Source organism: Mesocricetus auratus, unplaced genomic scaffold (genome assembly GCF_017639785.1).
Source record: "Mesocricetus auratus isolate SY011 unplaced genomic scaffold, BCM_Maur_2.0 Super-Scaffold_100676, whole genome shotgun sequence".
Lineage (NCBI taxonomy): Eukaryota > Metazoa > Chordata > Mammalia > Rodentia > Cricetidae > Mesocricetus > Mesocricetus auratus.
This window is the reverse complement of record NW_024429266.1, coordinates 69,847,065-69,865,772: the sequence shown is the minus strand read 5'-3', so window position 1 is coordinate 69,865,772 and position 18,708 is coordinate 69,847,065. Positions and strand designations below refer to the sequence as shown.

General features: G+C 49.9%; 1 protein-coding gene across 1 annotated transcript in view; it reads right to left on the bottom strand.

Moving 5' to 3' along the window:
• Positions 1–18,708, bottom strand: part of Gli2 (GLI family zinc finger 2) — a 226,845-nt gene that overhangs the window by 161,184 nt on the left and 46,953 nt on the right. Inside the window, exon 2 of the mRNA XM_040738479.1 lies at positions 13,221–13,393. Within this exon, the coding sequence (XP_040594413.1) occupies positions 13,221–13,362 (142 nt within the window). The 5' untranslated portion in view covers positions 13,363–13,393. The remainder of the gene's footprint in view (positions 1–13,220; positions 13,394–18,708) is intronic.

The following is an 18,708-nucleotide window of genomic DNA, read 5'->3' as shown; positions in this document are numbered from 1 at the left end:
AACCATCAAGGACAGCTGCCTAGGATAGGACTCCACAGTCTAAGAGGAGGGAGAGAGGGCCAGCTGGCCCCAGCTGGACGACGTGTCCAGGAAGGGTCACTAGACACAGCGTCAGACATGAGCCTATCTATCTACACAGGGCCAGGAGGAAGGGAAGTCTTCTCAATGGGTCTGGGAAACCAGCTTCTTTGCTAGCTTGGACACTGGCCTCAGACACCCTGTACCACATGCAGACCCCACCAGGACCTTTGTCCACACTGATCCTTGAATCACATCATGTGTGAACTGCTACTCGCAGCAAAGACTCAGCTTCATTCGTGCTCTCACCGGTAACATGCGTGCTACTCTGAGGAAACAGCTCTTGAGAATGATCGCAGATCAGCGAGAACAGCACTCTGAGTGGCAACGGTTGCCTATAGTACACCCGCCGTGTGCCAGGGACGGCCCCGACACCACACTCCATATTTATAATCCTAGCTCTCCAAAGTAGAATATGACTGTGTCTAAGATGAAGATGGCAGGTCCCCAAGGTAAGAGGATCAGAGAAAAGGTTCAAGCCCGCTGTCCCTCAGGGAGCACTTCCATGCCACACTTCATAAACCCCACTTTCTTTACGCCTCTGACAAGACACCCGGTGACGGTAGTATAAGGAAGGAAGGGAGAGTTTCTTTTGGTCCACATTCCAAGGGTAGAGACCATGACGGCAGGGAAGGCACAGTGGTAGGAGCCTGAGGTGGCTGGTCACATTGCATCCAGTCAGGAAGTAGAGATGCTGATGTCCAAGAGCCCCAGCCCACAGAATGGAGATATCCACATTAGGGTGGGTCTCCCCACCTCATTTAGCTAAATACGGACACATTTTCACAAACACAGCCAGATCTGTCTCCTACACGATCTACCAAGTTAACAATCAGGACTGACATCATGGTGGCCCCACACCCCTCACAGTGGTCTGAGTATGTGAGGCCTCCTGGAGGAGAAAAACTGAACCAAGAGGGCAGAGGTAGGGACAGCAGGTGACCAGCGTCCCCCAAGTCTCCTTGCTGCTTTCCAAGGCCATACTGCAGTGAGTGATGCCCACATCTTTGAGAAAAAGGAAAGTCTTGCCTTTCTTTGGGACTACTGTTAAGTTCTTGGGGACAGAGACCATGGACTCTGTTTCCCAGATTCCCCTCCTCCATCTGTTTCTCAGGTATAGGCATAAAAGGACAATTTTTTCCACTCATCCCTCAGTATCTATCCAAAGACCACCCAGGGACAGGAGAGATGGAGTTGTCAAAGTGTTTGCCTCACAAGTATGAGGACCCAAGCTCCATGCTCACTCAGCAAAAGAAAAGCTAGGCATAGCCAGCAAATGCCTATAATCCCAGCCCCGGGGGAGACAGACAGGGGGAGATTCCTAGGGCTCGATGGTCAGCTAGTCTTGCTGAGTTAGTTAGCTTCAAATTCCGTGAGAAAACATGTCTCAAAAAACTGAAGTGAAAAGCAGTTAAGGAAGATAACTAGTGTCAACCTCTGGCTTCCACAAGCATGTGTGCCGCCCCCCCCCCCCCCCGTACACATTTGCACACATACCTGCAAATGCACAGATACACTAACACATGCACACACAAACAGATGCACATACATAGGCATAACGCACAAATACACATAGTACCACACATATACAAAACACAAACATGTACCACACACATAAAGTGAAATAAAAGAATGCATAAGTAAATAAATAAAGCCATTATAAAATAAATAAACAAAGACAATCGAGGGCCATACACTGAACTCATTTTAGGACTTGTCCTCTAGGTCACAACCCCACTATGGAGTTGTGTGGGTCCACTGGCTACTGTCAAGTCCCTGAGTTCTCAAGAAGCAGCCCTGTTGGACCACTCTTCCAGCTGGGGACACCCAGCCCAGACACTGCCCCTCCCATCAAGACCCCACCCTCCATATGGGATTCATCACCATGCCCTGGGAGTCACCTCCAATGGGAAACCTCTGGGTGGAAGAAGGGTCACCCCATCACCACATCCAGGCTGTACCCTGCAAACACATGCAAGCCACCTGGGGCACTCTCACGCCCATTTAGATGCCAGGCCCGACTTCATTATCCTCCAAATGCTCTCCAGTTCAGAGGCAGTGAGACCTGGCCACAAGCATAAAGTAAATTATCCGACCCCTCCCCACCAATGATAAATGGTTCTATTAGCTTTCCAGATTGTTAAAGCCCGATAGAACAGAATGCAGGGCCCCGGCCCATCCATCCTCCCTCTGGCGCACACTGAGTTGTAAATAGGTTATTCTGCGTGTAAATAACACATTAAAACACAGCATTAGCTGTGTCTTTTCATAGGGTGGAAATTGTTCCGAATAAATAATTCCGGACAGGAATGTAAAAGAAGCAGGATTTAATAGAGCATGCCTGGTGCAGCCGTGTTAAACATGACTAAAATGATAAAACTCAGAATATACGAAAAGTAAACTGCTCACTGACACCGGAGTAATGAGGCTGTATTTTCACCCAGCTTTAGAAATGCTAAAATTAGTCCTGACAGAACCAAATGTCAGAAAAGTGTTCACCACAAAAACACTGTCAATTTGGGAAGGTGAAGGCTGGGCCCCAGGCTCTGTCCAACCCAATGAGACTCTCCAGTGCATCCTTCCCCCAGACAAAGGACATGACCAGGTGGCCAGCGGCATGTCCAGACTCTAAACCTCAGTTTCCAAATCTGTACAATGAGCAGTTAGAACTGTTTGAGCATGGGAACCTTCTCTCATTCTGTATCTAGGAATGACACCAAAGCTGTACAACTCTGCGTCCATTTAGCATCCACAACAAGACACAAGAATGAAACCTTGGCGGGTGATGGCTGCCCGTGGAGGGTCAGCAGTGCTTCATTAAATAATCCAACCCCTGCTCAGCAAGCAACCCTAATTAAACTCAATCACACACATAGACATGAAAATGGGGGGCTTGTTGAGAAGAAGGGGTTCCGTGGGAGAGGGAGGAGATTGAGACAGGGGAAGAGGCTTGAACATAGTCAAGATACATTATATCTGAGCCTAGGTTATGGAATTGTCAAGAATTTTAAAAAGTTAACTGAAAGAAAGCAGAGAAGAGAGTGGATAAATGTGTATGGTTTGTTTGTTTTGTTTTTGTTGTTTTTTTTAATCAACTAGGCACAGACCTAGACATATCTGGGAAGAGAGAATCTTTGTTTGTGAAAAGGTCTCAGTTTATAGCCCTGGCTGCCTTGGAACTTACATTGTAGAGTCTACAAATATAGAACAAGCTGACCTCTAACTCACAGAGATCCACCTGCCTCTGCCTCCCAAATGCTGGGATTAAAGTGTGTTCCCATGTTGGACCTGGGAAGAGGAAATCTTAATTGGGAAAATGCCTCCGTAAGATTGGCCTGTAGGCAAGTCTGTTTGGCATTTTCTTGGTTAATGATTGACGTGGGAGGACCAGTCCACAGGGAGTGGTGACAGTCCTGGGCCGATGAACTTGGATGGTGTAAGAAAGCAGATTGAACAAGCCAGTAAGCGGCATTTCTCCGTGGCTTCAGTTCCTGCCCTGACTTCCCTCAGTGATAGAGTATGACCTGCAAGTTGTAAGATGAAATAAAAATAAACCCTTTCCTTCCCAAGTTGCTCTTGGTCACGGTGTTTTATCATAATAACAGAAACCCTAACTAAGACAGAAATCAGTACCAGGTCTGTGGGATATTGCTGTGACATCCTGACTCCATGTTGTTTGGGGGAGGATTCTGGGAGAACTTTGGGCTACAAAAGGCATTGGATGCTCAGAGTTTAATGAGCTACTGTGGGGTCACACAAGATAAAGCCGAGGCCAGTGCAGAACACAGACAAGGCTGTGAAGTTTCAGGAGGAAGTCTGAGAGTCTCTCCAAGACTCTTTTTGAATTACTATTTTGATATTTTGAATTAAGAATCTGTAGTTCTTGTCATCTGGGGCTGAGGAATTGGCTATGATCAACAAGAGACCAGACCCACTAAAGCAAAACCTTTGTTTCTCCAGTACAATCAAAACTGATCAGCTGAGACTGAAGGATAGGCTGTGAGTAAGAAGAGACCTGAAACATCCAGGCCAAATCTCCTACGATGTGTTTTACAGGGTTCCCAGGGGCTACTGGGTTTGAAGGCCTAGAGGGGTTATGGAGATTAATAAGGCTTGGCACTGTGGGAGACCAGGAGAGATCATTGGTGAATGTGCAACCTCAGATGAGGTTGATAAACCCCAGTGTTGAAGGGGTGGGTCATGGAGAGAAGTTGAGGCTTAGCACCATGGAGCAGGTTTAGAGTTCCCAAGGAGAGCCCAGGAGACCCGGTGTCTGGGAGTTGTCACTACTGTGGCATGACACCAGAGACAGCAGCAGCTGTGGGTGGAACCAGCCGGAGCTCTGAGACGTGCTGTGTGTGCTGTGGCTGGCAGAGCCAGAGAGGGGGACTACTCCAGGCCTTTGGAGCCCAGAAGATCAGGTCTGACCGTGAACTTCCCTCACACCGTCGGACTTTGTGGTTTTGCTTTCATTTGACTGTGACTGCGCCCTGGCTCTTCCCTCTTGGAGTTAGAAAGCATGTGACTTATTTCTTATTTTACAGGTGCTCAGAGTTGAGAGGCTTTAAACTTTTAAAAAAGATGTCTCATGTTTTTAAAGAAAACTTGGGCTTTTAAAATATCAACATTTTTAGAAAGCGTGGGAGACTTATGTTTTAGTTACAGTATGTTTATATTGTGGTATTAGTAATGAGATCTTGGGGATAAGCAAAAAAAAAGGTTGTGGTTAAATAAGCGATATTTTGTGTTAAGCTGATAAGGATGCAAGCGTGTTGGTTGGTTCTTGTCAACTGGACACAAGCCTAGACATATCTGGCAAGGGGGCATCCTAATGGAGACTGTGTTGGAAACTAGTCGGTTTACCACTATCTTGATTCATGAGTGATGCACAAGTGCTCAGTTCACTGCTGGTGGTGTCACTCGGAGACAGGTGGTCCTGGATGGGGTAGGAGCGTAGGCCGAGAAAGACACGGGAACAAGCCAACGAGCAGCACTTTGCCAGGACTTCTGCTTCCGTTCCTGCCTTGAGTTCCTGCCCTGACTTCTCTCAGTGATGGAGTGCGACCTGTGGGTTGTAAGATGAAATAAACCCTTTCCTCCCTAAATTGTCATTGGTCGTGTGTTAACCACCACACAGACACCCAACTGAGACAGGTGAATGTGCTGTGACTCAAACAGCACACAGCTGTGTGTTCAGACTGACATTTAGAAGTAACAGGTGTCTTGGCTTTCTTGGCATCACAGCATTTTATCACAGCAAAAGGAAAGAGGAAGGAAGGAAGGAAGGAAGGAAGGAAGGAAGGAAGGAAGGAAGGAAGGAAGGAAGGAAGGATAGCCAAGGTCAAGGCCTGGGAACAAAGAGAAGCAGAAGCCTCTTCAACTGTTATACAAGCAAAATCCTTCCTTAAGTTGCTTTGTTCAAAAATTTGGCACAGCAGTGAATGTCGTAACTAGCACTGGCCATCTCTCCCGCATTAATTAAGATTACAGACAGTTGTGAATACGATAAAATCACACCATCCATAGAATTTGGATCTATGCTTGTTTGAGGCCCAGGCAAACAAGGCTTGTTCCAACCAACAGACACTGCTTTGGACAGGGAAGAACCTCCATCACCCCTCCTGACACCAAGTACCCCAATACTCCAGATAGTCTAGAACCCATTCAATATACCCCTGCGGGCCCCAGTCCCTCCACTTCCATGGCAAGCCTGGCTGCTGGACGAAGTCTGATGGGAACAAGCTGTTCTGTGCAGCGGGGCCATAAAACCAGTGTCCATGCAGTTTCAGCAGCAATCCTGAACATCACTTAAGTAAGAGTAATTGCTCACTTAGTCACACCTGAGTGCACCCTGGCCTGCGTGTGGCCCCACAGAGAAAGACAGGTGAGCAGAGAGAGCAGGATGCTTGGCAACTTCCCTGCTGTCCACAAGGCCTGGGGGCTGAGAGACACAGGACACCACAGGACAGGGCCAGCGTCAACTGACTCTTACAGCCAGGGAGCGCAGGCTAGCAGCTGTTCACTATAGACCGCTCAGCCACACCTGGAACGATGTATCACTTGACGGAGAATTATTGGTGGAATGGCTGTGGTGTTGGGGGCGGGCAGTAATGACCGTGTGAGCCTGTGTAGGCATCCAAGATGGCAAGTGGAGGGTGTAGACACAGAGGGCAGACACTAGGGACCTTGAGCTATGGATCAGTTGAAGGGTGTCACACAGGTCCAAATGTGGCAAGAGGGGTAACGTGGGAACACTGCGCAGATGCAGAGAAATCCTGGAGGTCTGTGTTGCTTAAATATTCTTCCTGACGGGCTGGGGATGTAGCTCAGTTGGTAGAGCACTTGCCTAGTTTGCATCAAGCTCTGGTTCCCTCCCTAGTACCACAAAAACCAGGCATAAAGCGGGTGCATGCCTGCAATCCCAGTACTAGGGAGGTGTAGCAGGAAGATCAGAGCAGTCAGCTACATAGCTAAGGTTAAGCTATTCTGGACTCTATAAGAAGATAGATGATTGATAGATAGATAGATAGATAGATAGATAGATAGATAGATAGATAGATAGATAGACAGACAGTCAGACATGAGAGGGGTGAACTATCTCCTGGTATCATAAGGTCCCAATACAGAAAAGAAGCCTCCCACACACACTCCAAGTCCATCTGTCTCAAAGGATGCTATCCAGAAAGCCAACCAGGCCAGTAAACAAAATAAAGGGGTGTTCAGTATGGGAAGGTGACACAGAGTATTCAGGAACATCAGAACTTAGAGCCAATCAGTGCCTAACCCTGGTAGGCTGGCCTAGCCACAGGAAACTAGCCTTCTCCTCTCAAGACTCATGTAGTCCAGGCTGGCCTCAAGCTGGGTGTGATCTTGAACTTCTCACCATCCTGGTCACCTCCAGACTGCCGGGATTACAGACGTGGGCTACCATTTCGGGCTTGTGCGGTGCAGGCACTGGAGCCCAGGACTCTGCATGCCAGGCAAGCCCTCTATGATTAGTTCCATCCCCAGCTCCTCTCCCCTCAGGGCAACCATGCTGAGAACCTATGAGAACGCATCACGAAGCTCAGAGCCGGACCCACTTTTTCATGGTGATGCTCTCACCTCCGACGACCTTGGGACTGGCTGCTCTATTCAGGGCACAGGGGCAACGACTGAGTCAGAGGCAGGGGACCTGCAGCCCAGCAAATCTAACAGGGCCTGCCTATGCTGCTCTGAAGAACAAGGATGCCAGAAAACTAGGCTGCCTACAGAAGCTGCTGGGCCTCCGTAGGTCCCGTAGGCAAGGATGGCCGATGGAAGAGACACTTCCTAGGTCAGGCCAAGTCAGTGACTCAGTCAAGACTCTAACAAGAACAACAGTAGAGAACACAGAACACACATGCCTCGTGCCTCACACAAACTAACTGTGCGCTTTGCTAAGTATGCCCCATGCCTAACTCAGATAGCATCCAACAGCGCTGTGGAACCTCGACTATTACACCTATTTCACAGATGAGAAAACTGAGGGCAAGAGAACACACACTAGTTCAAACAGTCTAGCCCCACCATGAAGCACCATGGGACGGGGTGAGCTGTAACAACTCCTCTGGGAGCAGCAGCCACCTCACACAAGGAAGGACTCCCCCTCCCCCAGGAAGCAGGATATAAGAATCTCAGACATTTAAGAGTGTCTCAGGGCTGGGGTGTGGCTCAGGGTATTGAACAAGTCTAAAACAAGAAGCCCTGGGTTCCACACTCGATGGGAGGGAGAAGGGAGGAGAAGGAAAACAGGGAAGAAGGTATACGGGAAGGGGGATGAGGGGGAGGGAGGGAGAGAAAGAGAAGGGGCAAAGGGAGGGAGAAAGAAAGGGGAGAGGGGGAGAGAGGAAGGGGAGGGGGGAGAGAGGAAGGGGAGAGGGGGAGAGAGGAAGGGGAGAGAGAGAGGAAGGGGGAGAGAGAGGAAGGGGAGAGAGAGAGAGAGAGGAAGGGGGAGAGGGGAGGGAGGGGGAAGGGAGGGAGGGAGGGAGAAAAAGGGGAGAGGAAAGGAGAGGGTGAAAAAAGAGCAATCTGAGGGACATAGACAGGGAGGCAGGGAGGGAAATGAAAACAAGTGTATTAGAGTTCCTCAGAAGCTCTGCTTATACTGGGCCTGTGGTGCTGACTTCCAGTTTTGTAGGTCTAGGGTGGGACCCAAGAATTAGCACTTCTGGGGTCTTGGAAAAGCTCAGTGTAGACCTGAGAACTTAGCATGCAAGAGGCTAGCAGTTCCACTCCCAGAATCAATTAAAGGGGGACACTACTAATTCCTAAGGGATGCTGCCACTGTGGGAGAGCAAGGACCATAATGGCTGGCTACCCCGCTTTGCCACTGTCGTCAGCCCTCGGGTTCCCGAAACTGGACCGGGTGCTGGATTTCAGCACACGAGGTTAGGCCCCAGCTCCGAGTTTCAAGGCTGTCCCCAAGACTTCAAGAATGGTCCGGTCCTCATGGAAGCACACAAAGCAGTTCAGAAATATTTTTGGAAAAGAATCTGTGGCAGACGAGGAAAATTCGACAGCATTTGGACAGATTTGGTGGAAAGCAACGAGAAACATCTGACTTAAATTGCTTTGCAAATTACACCATTTTAAAAATTAAAGGGTGGGGGGACCCTGGGCCAAAATGTATTTTTAAAGATTTATGGCCTCTAGAGTGTTAGCTCAACAGCTGAAGAGGCTGGGAAAGAGCCACCCATGGTGGCTTCTGCTCAGGCTCTTGGGAACCCTCCCGCCTCCTGAAGCCAGCCGTTCCCAGCCTGACTGCAGTGCAGCTTGCCTGACTGACCTGACCCACCAGGCCCTGTGCTGCCCATGAGAGGCCATGTGTGCATGAGTGCACGTATCTGTCTGTCTGTCTGTCTCTGTGTATGTGTGTCTGTCTGTCTCTGTCTCTCTCTTTATGTATGTATGTCTCTGTCTCTTTGTGTGTGTGTCTGTCTCTCTGTCTCTGTGTGTATGTGTATGTGTCTGTCTGTCTGTCTCTGTCTCTCTTTCTCTGTGTATGTGTGTATGTCTCTCTGTCTCTGTGTGTGTATGTGTGTGTGTCTCTGTGTGTGTGTGTGTCTGTCTCTGTCTTTGTGTATGTGTGTCTGCCTCGCTGTGTGTATGTGTGTGTGTCTGCCTCCATGTGTGTGAGTGTGTGAATGTATATGTCTCTTTGTCTCTGTATGTGTATGTGTGTATGCGTGTGTGAGTGAGTATATGTGTATGTCTCTCTGTATCTCTGTGTATGTGTGTATATGTATGTCTCTTTGTCTCTGAGTGTGTGTGTGTATGTGTGTGTATGTGTGTGTGTGTGTGAGTGAGGGGGTGTGTGGTCAAAGGTCAGTTTCAGGTGCCATTCCCGGGTCTTTCCACATGGTTTTTGTGAGACATGATCTCTCACTTCCCTAGAACTCACCGAACAGACTAGGCTGACTGGTCATCTTCAGGGACCCACCTGCCCCACCTCTAGCTGCTGCCAGTCCTGGGGCAGAGGAGGACACTGAGGCATGGGGACACATAGGAGGCCTTTCCAAGCTAATACCCAGACATAGCAACCTTACAGCTCCAGTCATACCCTAGCAGTCTAAAATAATGATCTAAAAGCAAGCAGAGTTCAGCTCTCTGTACCTGAGGGCTCTACGCCTTGCAAATATAATTTATTGGAAATATCTGGAGAGCATGTATAGAATTTTTCTGACAATGACACTGAACTCCGAGCCTTCCATGTGTGACACCCAGAATTCAAGATGCATCCAGTATCTCCATATAGTCACTGAAAGGCTGTAGGACTAGGTCCTTTGGTCGTAACTGCCCAGAACCCATCCACCCCAGCCCTCTTCAGATGTGATTAAGCAGGATATCCTTGGCCCATGTAAACCATCCCTTCATGCAGGATGGCTGCAGGTCCTGATGCAGACCATGTGAACAAGGCCTCAAGTGCTAAAGGTGTAAGAAGCTGTCTGTGCAACTCTGGGAATTGGCTCTGTCACTCTCCTGCCCTGTCTGTCTCACACCAGAATGTCTAGAAACACCTCAGCAAAAGGGGCCTTCAGGGATCAGTGCTGGACTCCCTAAATACAGTGTGCACCTGCAATCCGTCACCTAGCCCAGCATGCATCTGTAGCCACAATCACATACCTGCAGCCCACACACACCATCAGACAGACACCTGCAGCCCAGCATGCACCTGCAGCCCAGCATGCACCTGCAGCCCACCTTGCACCTGTAGCCCAACATGTACCTGCAGTACAGCATGCACCTGTAGACTTGTCACCTGAAGCCCAGCATGCATTTGCAGTCACATATACACACCTGCAGCCCACACACACCATCAGGCAGACACCTGCAGCTCAGTATGCACCTGCAGCCAGCATGCACCTGCAGCCCAGCATGCACCTGAAGGTCAGCATGCATCTACAGCCCACCATGTACCTGCAGCCCAGCATGTACCTGCAGCCCAGCATGCACCTGCAGCCCAGCATGCACCTGTAGTAAGTACATACACACTTTCAGCCTAGCATACCCCTGCAATCCTACATACATATCTGCAGTCTAGGACACATCTGTAGTCTCACACACACCTGCAGTTCATCTTGTACCTGAAGTCCTGAACACATACACAGCCACGTCTTCAGCCCAGCACATACCTACAGCGCCTGTACCCTACGTATTCTCATTACTGATACAGCAGCATATGGTTGCAAGCTGAGAGCCAAACTCTTCAGAGGCTAGGCAAACGTGGCTGCACGCATTTGCAGCCGTACACACACACCAGCAGCCACCCTCCACGGCACCACCACTTATTGATCACACATTTCCCCCTATACTATTTGTGTTTGAAAATATCCTTACCACCCTCCTTCTAGGCCCCACACTGAAACTCGGCCAGGCCCAGAAATGGACGCAGAGCATCTTTAGCCTAAGCAAGCCAATGCCAACCACTGCATCTGGCTTCTGCTTCTTACATTCGTCTCCCTACTGATAGAGCACACCCCTGAAGGAGACAGCCCATATCTGATGCCCTGCAGCATCCTGGCCCTTGGGATCTGAGCACAAATGAAACCTTCCTTCTGTCACAGAGAATTCATCAAGAGTGGGGTCTTGAAGGATTTTTTCAAGTTTGAATTATATTTATTTATTTATTTATTTAGGGGGCCCATACATACAAAAGTGCATGTGGGGGGGTCAGATAGCAACCTGCAGGAGCTGGTTCTCACCTCCCACTATGTGGGTCCCGGGATGGTATTTGGGTTGGCAGGGCTGGCAGCAAGCACCTTTACCTGAAGAGACATCTTGCTAACCTGGTCCTGACATCTTAAGAACTGCAGCTAACATCTGTGGGATCCCCTCATAACATAGGAAGCCAAATCCAGCAATGTCCTTTGGGTTTGACCACTGGGATTCCTTGCCCCTCCCCTTAAACCCGTCTTCAGTAAAGACAGATTCCATTGTATCCCCTTTCCCATACAGGTACAGTCACTCTCCCCAGATGCCAGGACACCCTTCTAGATAAGCTGCTCAGGGAGCAGGTACCCCGTGCTTCAGTGGAGGAGACCATCCCTTAGCGCATGCGTCTGGTCTGAGACTTAAGCCACCTGCTTTGTGGACCAAATGCATGCTATGCTCACCTCATCGGCTGAGCTCCCCTAGGAAGGGCACTGAGAGGGTACAATGTGGGGCTGGCGTTCCTCTGGAATGACTGTGTCCACGCTTTGCCCCCTTTCCCAATAGAACCCCACCCCAAGCGTTTGCTGTCACTGGCCTCAACAGTGACAACTGAGTCTGATGCCACAGGGGCTCTCTCCCCTCAGTTATGTCCTAAGTACTGTCTGATTACTGCCTAAGTCCGCTCGCTCTCCGTTGGTATGGCAGGGCAAGGAACGGCTCTGCTTATTTGAGAGAGGAAGGCCAAGTCAGGGTGGCTCTCTCAGGACAAGTGGCAGCTACCAGAAGCTAGCTCCAGGGAACTCTCCCAGCCTCAAAGAATGGGACAGGGAGAAGCTCTGAGGGATTGTCATTGGCTGGGGTAAGCCCTAACCCAGGAAATGAAAGCAACATGGCCCAGACTTCACAGTGTCATTTCCCCATTCTTCCTCCCTCGCTGGGTTACCCACTGGGCTGTGGCTCCTCCTTCCCAGCCTTAGAGTCAAGCTACCACACTCAGACCCTCTCCCCAAAGGTGCTCAAGACCAACGGCCCCCACCCACTTCTGGCTTGACAGTTTCTCCCAACTTGGAGGTGTGTGGAGAAAAGAAAATACATACAGCGACAACAACCTAAAAGATCCTAACCTCTTGGCTGAGAGGCATAACCCAAGGGTAGCTCTACTTCACTGAGCTCTGGTCCCTGCAGCTATATCCAGCACAATCCAGGGACTCCAGCTGCAGCATCCCCTCAGGGCTGGAGGGAAACAAACTTAGCTGTACCCTTGAACAAGGCCACTCAGCTATTCCAGCCGGGCAAGAAAGCAACAGGGCACAACTAAATGGGTTTGAATAAAAAGGGAAGAAAGGAAAATCTCAGTTTCCTCACTCTGAGGCAGAATAGTTTTGTGGCCTCCAGATGGACAGCCCAGCAACAAGGGGAGGCCTCACCTTCCCGCCAAACTCCCCAGCCGGGATGCTGGCAAGGACAGTGGAAACCAGAGAACATCTCTCTTAGGGACAGTGAAATGAGAGACTGTGGCTCGTGGAGTCCCTTCTGTTGTAATTAAGTTGGCCAGAAATCCACCTAAGATAGTAAATTCCATACCTGACCCTCTAATTACAGCCAGCAGGCATTGGCAGACAATTGCTTTCTGAAATAGTCCTCAGAGGGCAAGAGACAAGAAGCTCTCAGGATACATCTCCCGGTGCCAGCTGAACACACCCCAGGGTGGCCAGGCAGCTGCCCAGTATGGCACTCCTCCCTTCCTCCTCTCCATGCTGGGGCCTAGCCACCAGAGTCTGGGACAGCCAGCTCTCCAGAGAAAGCTGCAAGTGACCTTCATGGGGACTGGGATTCCTGGGGCAGGGGCGCTGCCCTCCATAAACCCAGCATGCCTCCCAGATGACAGGGGCCAGCGCACTCATTAAATCCTAATGACCTCATGAAAAACACCCCTGCTGCTCTCCAAGCGTGCAAAACAGAAAGTGTACCTCCTTGGGCTGCTACAGCTGCCGCCGCTGCGGCCACCGCCAGAGGACAGGCCTTTTTCCCTGGATCGGGGAAGCTGCTGTCCTCCACCAGACCACTCTTGGCTTCCTTCTCCACTGCGGGGATTGGGACAGACGTCTCCATCTCAGCGGCTCATACTCTTGAGTGGCAGACCCTAGAGGAAATGACAAAGACGTTCAGCCACAACAGCACATCCCAAACCCAGTCAGGAAATGCCAACCCGGATTCCCACCACCCCGGCCCACAGCAGCCAAGTTCACACCCAGGGTCTTCACACCAGGACGAAGGACTTGGCTAATTTTTGACATGTTCATCCTGAGAACTGACTGAAGTCTGCTTGCTGAATGGCCACCAGGGACAACAGCAGATTTAAACCTGGATTTAAAAAAATCCCAGCAAGAAGTTCTTAATAATGAGAGCAGCCAGGAGCAGAGAACCAACCTGATCTAGAAACCAGAACAGAGAGCCTGGGGTCTAGTTAGAAACAGAATCACAACCTTCTCCAACAAAGGTCCCGGATCTCTTGTTTCTCCTCCTCCTCCACTGCTTGGTTCATTTGGATGCTCATGCGTTCGTTCAACACTCATCACTAATTGTCATCATTTGTGGGCTGAAGATGCTCTCATTCTCTCTCACCCACTCTGCCTCCCCCCGTTATAATACAGTGGTTCTCAACCCGTGGGTCTCGACCTTTTTGGGGTGGCCAAACGACCCTTTCACAGGGGTCAGAAAACACAGATATTTACATTATGATTCATGACAATAGCAAAATTATAGTTATAAGGTAGCAGTGAAGATCATTTTATGGCTGGGGGTCACCACAACATGAGGAGCTGCATTAAAGGGTCTCAGCATTAGGAAGGATGAAAACCACTGCTATAAGGGCTTGCGTAGCCCAGGCTGGCCCAACACTCACTGTATCCAACGATGACCTTGATCTTCCTGCCTCCTCTGTGCCGGGACTACAGTGTGTAGTGTTAGGCCTGGCTTAAGCCATCTTTAAAAACTGTTGCTTTGGGGCCAGTGGTATAGTTACCTCGCTATACAAGCCTGACAACCTGAGTTTGATCAAGGAACCTTTATAAAGGAGAAAAGAACCGACTCCAGGAAGTTCTGACAGCATGTGCATGCCACTGCATTCGACTCACACGCACACAGAAACACATGCACGCCACTGCATGTGAATCACACACACACAGTAATAACAAAACATTAAAATCTGCTATTATGGTGTTCTATTAGAATGGTCACCAACCATGAGCTGGAACCTCCTTTTTTTTTTTTTCTTCTTTACACTGTCTCTTAGCCTGGCCACAAGCACACCCTATCAAGCCACCTGCACTGCTCTTAGGTGACCACCCCACTTCCCTTACTGTGATGGCCATTGCTACACCCGGGAGTAAGCAGTCAGTAGTGAGTGCCTCTCCAGGATACACTTCTGCTTCGCCTGCAAAACCCCATTCAGGCGCCATCTTCCCCAGGACGCCCTGCTCTGGACAGGCCATGGTCAGAGCCCGGCATCAGTCAGATTGTTGGTCTACCTGATGCTCCATATAACCACGCTCTCACGGACACGTCCAGAGGTTTGTCTCCTAGGCGATCTAGATCCCACCGGGCTATCAGCCAAGATTAACCAGTAGAGCTTTAGTCCCAGCCCTCAAGAGGGAGAGGTAGGCAAGTGTCTGTGGATTTGAGGCCAGCCTGGTCTACAGAGTGAGTTCCAGGACATCTGGGCTACACAGAGAAACCCTGCATAATTTAATAAAAAAATAGTGATAATAATAATAACAACAATAAATCTAGCATACTCCCTCTCCTTGATCATATCCTCACCCTCAGATTCCTCCAGTCTCCTGTTGGGTTCACTTTAGACCTGCACTTACACTGTCTTTAATCACGTGTGTGCTCGTGTGTCTGTGTAGGATGAGTGTAGGTGTCCTCAGAGACCAGACGCATGAGAACCTTGGGAGCTGGAATGACAGGCATGGGTGCTGGGAACTGAACTCGGGTCCTCTGGAATAGCAGCAAGCATTCTTAAGCCACTGAATGACCTCCAGCTCCTCATGCCAGCTTCTACTCCACCAAGACTTAAGCCTCTAAGCCAGAGTGTCTCAACCTTCAGAATGTTGCAAACCTTTAACACAGTTCTTCGGGCGTGGTGACCCCCAACCATAAAACTGTTTTCGTTGCTACTTCATAACTGCAATTTTGCTATTGTTATGAATCACAATGTAAATATCTGTGTTTTCCAATGGTCTTAGGTGACCCTTGTGAAAAAGTCATTCATCCCCCAAAAGGGTTGAGAGCCGCTGCTTAAGCAGAGGAAGAGATTCGGCTCCCTGTGTGTACCTCAGCCTCCTGGCAAGAGGACCAGGCCCTGCTGACATGGGCCTGGAGACCTGGAGGGTGGGGAGGTTGCAGTAGAAAGAGCAGTGAAAAATGAGCCTCTTCTGTTCCCTTATTTCCCAGTCTCTGGTGCTCTGCATTAGGGACATAGGAAGGCTCAGGCCCCTCTGTCCCATCCTGACAAGTGGCAACACTTGGTCACCCCCAATAACACTGAGGGGTCTGAGTGCCTGAGGCCACTTCCTATAGGAACTCCAGAGCAGGCCTCCAGTCTGGTCCTCTGCTGACATGCCACCTTGAAGCTCTGGCGGAGGGGGGGTGGGGGGACAGTCACAGCAAGAAAAGGCCCATGGGGATGAGCACAGAAGTTTCAGAGTTTCAGCACTCAGGCTTCGGCTGCAGATTCTGAGTAAAAGGAACAACTAACTGTCCACACAGAAGCGGCTGGGATTCGGGTGTCCCAGGGAAAGGGGGTGGTGATGGAGAGAACAGCCCAGGCAGGACCCTCCAGACCCCTGACTACCCTACTCAAGTCAACCACACCCTCCCCTTACCCCTTACCGAGAGGAAGGCAGGGGACAGAGCCAAGAGGCTTCATAATTCACAGGAATTAGTGGGATTAGTTCAATTTCTGGGTAAACACTAGGCACCCTGGGCCCAAGCAGAAACTTTCACTCCCCAGGAGCAGCCAGTCACCACCGCACCTGTGTAGTCATCCCTGTAACCCCACCCCCACCCCACCCCACCAATGCCTCCTGGGAATGGCAGGGAGGGGTCTGTGCTTGACTTCCCAGGCATGGCTGGGGGCTGGTGGTCTATGTGGGCCAATTCCCACAGGCTACACAAAAGCTTCTTCACAGGAGGGTCTGAGAGCCACAGGACATCCCAGGGGAGGAGAGTCGACCCCCACTTTCTTTTAACAGCTCTGGAAATGCAGGCACATTCCACAGGAGTCTGCTACACCAAGGGGAGCCTGGGCCGGGGCTGGGAGGAGCCCATTTCCATTGGAGATTGTACCCAGGTCTCAGGAGCTTTCCTGGGCTTTCCATGGGGACTCTCATCCATACATATGACCAGAGAACAAAGAAAACATACTGCATATGTTTGTGCGTATTCACATGTGTTGAGATGCTGGTGCGTATGGAGTCCGTATGTCAACACTGGGTGTGTCCTCAATCACTCCCTATGGCTTGTTGTTGAGGATTTTGAGGCAGGGTCTCTCATTGCACCTGGCGAGGGGGCCCCAGGGATCTCTGTCTGGTTTCAGATTTCAGAGGTGAGCTGCTGAGTCTAACTCTTTGGATGATGCTGGGAATCCACACTCAGGAGCTTATATTTGTGTGGCAAGCAGCTTGCCAACTATACCATCTCCCCAGCTCTCCAACTTCTTAAAAGTTTCATGAACTTAGCAGAACATGCCTGTAAACCCACGCGTGGATCCAGAGCCTGGAAGGAAGAGGACCAAGTATTCATGCTCAGCCTGGGACACATTAAAAGACCCTGTCTCGGAAAAACCGAACAAAAGAAAACGCTCCAAGGGTCTGTCCTGCAAGCAAGCGGGAGACGGTGAGCTCATCCATCACAGTCAGTCTCCGAGTAATTTCTAAGCTACACTTGAAACAAGACATTATGCACTAAATGTTTTATTAGGGCCAGGAAAAGTGGATCAGTGGGTAAAGGTTTTGCCAAGAAGACCGAGGACCTGAGTTCCACACCCAGGACCCACATGGCCAAAGGAGAGAACAGACTTCTTCAAGGAAACGATGTCTCCTTTGGGAACAAATGGAGAAGTAAGTCACAGTGGTTGTGGGCCTGTTATCAGCATGCTCCATATCATGGAATATCTGCTCTGCTCACCTGCTCTGCTTCCCACTTGGAGAGTCATTAGACCCCGCATCTCCACCCTGCACTTGGTGTGCAGAAGGAAGCCCAAGTATTGCCGCGTCTCAAGCACGGTGTCTTTGGCCCGCAGCTACTGCTCTTGATGCAGCTAGTGTCTTTTGAGAGCCATGCTTTCCATTCCAGCACGTACAGCACGCTGGTGAACGATAATCACACCCGGTGCTGAAGGACCACGGCACAGGACAGGTTAAGGGGCCTCCCAGGACTGGCATGAAAACACCAATAACTGGAGCAGAATGAAGAACTCGCCCTGGAGCCTGGAACCCCCGAGACCTCCCACCACCTGGCTGCTTTGAAGTCCTTTGGTGAATGAGTCACACATGAGCACTTCCTGGGGTGAAATCAACTTCCAGATTGATTCCAGCACAGCCACGGCAGGCCCTGGCTAACCACAGCCCTTCTGATCTCAGCCAGGCAGCATGCGTGCCCAGCATGCGTGAAGTACATGGGTATGCATGCACACAGATAATCACACAACATATACTGCACTATTTGGGTTCAAAGATGTTTGCTGTGTGCAAGCATACAGCCACACATGCATACATACACGTACATGTACTCATAGTTTCATTTAACACCAGCAGTACAAATGCCCACACATATATGTTGTCATAAGGAGTTACATGCACATGTCCTCAAACGATCACACATACATATGCAAAGACACACACAAATCCAGATAGAGATAATGAATACCCACCCTGCCTTGGTTGCAGACATTTTTTAAACAAGTGTTTATTTAGTGTATGTGCACACACATGCACATTTGTGGGGACCAGAAGACAACTTGTACGGTCTTCTCTACCCAAAAACCCACAGGTTACAGAATGACACTTTGTATTACACCAAGCAAAAAATCTTCCCCAAGGCAATGCACCTGCCCCTTCCTAGCCCCTTGAATTTCTTTCTCCAAGTACAAAAGCTCATGGATTTGCAAGGCCCCTGGGCTAGTGAGCTGGTGTTAGGAAAAGTGGTAATTAACCCTAATTCACTGACTGGCTAGGCAGGGGTTGGGCCCCAAGGGCCCAATGAGGAGCTAGACCTTCTTCATGAGATAAGTATCAGAAAGGCCGCCTTCTTCCTGGAGGCTGTGGGGAGGACTTCTCTGGCTTGAGAAAGCATCCCAACCCCTACTGCTTCTACTCAGGTCTATTCCCTGGGAACACAGGCTGACTCTACCTCCTGTGTTAGCATCCCGTGCTTCCTTATGCTGACCACTCA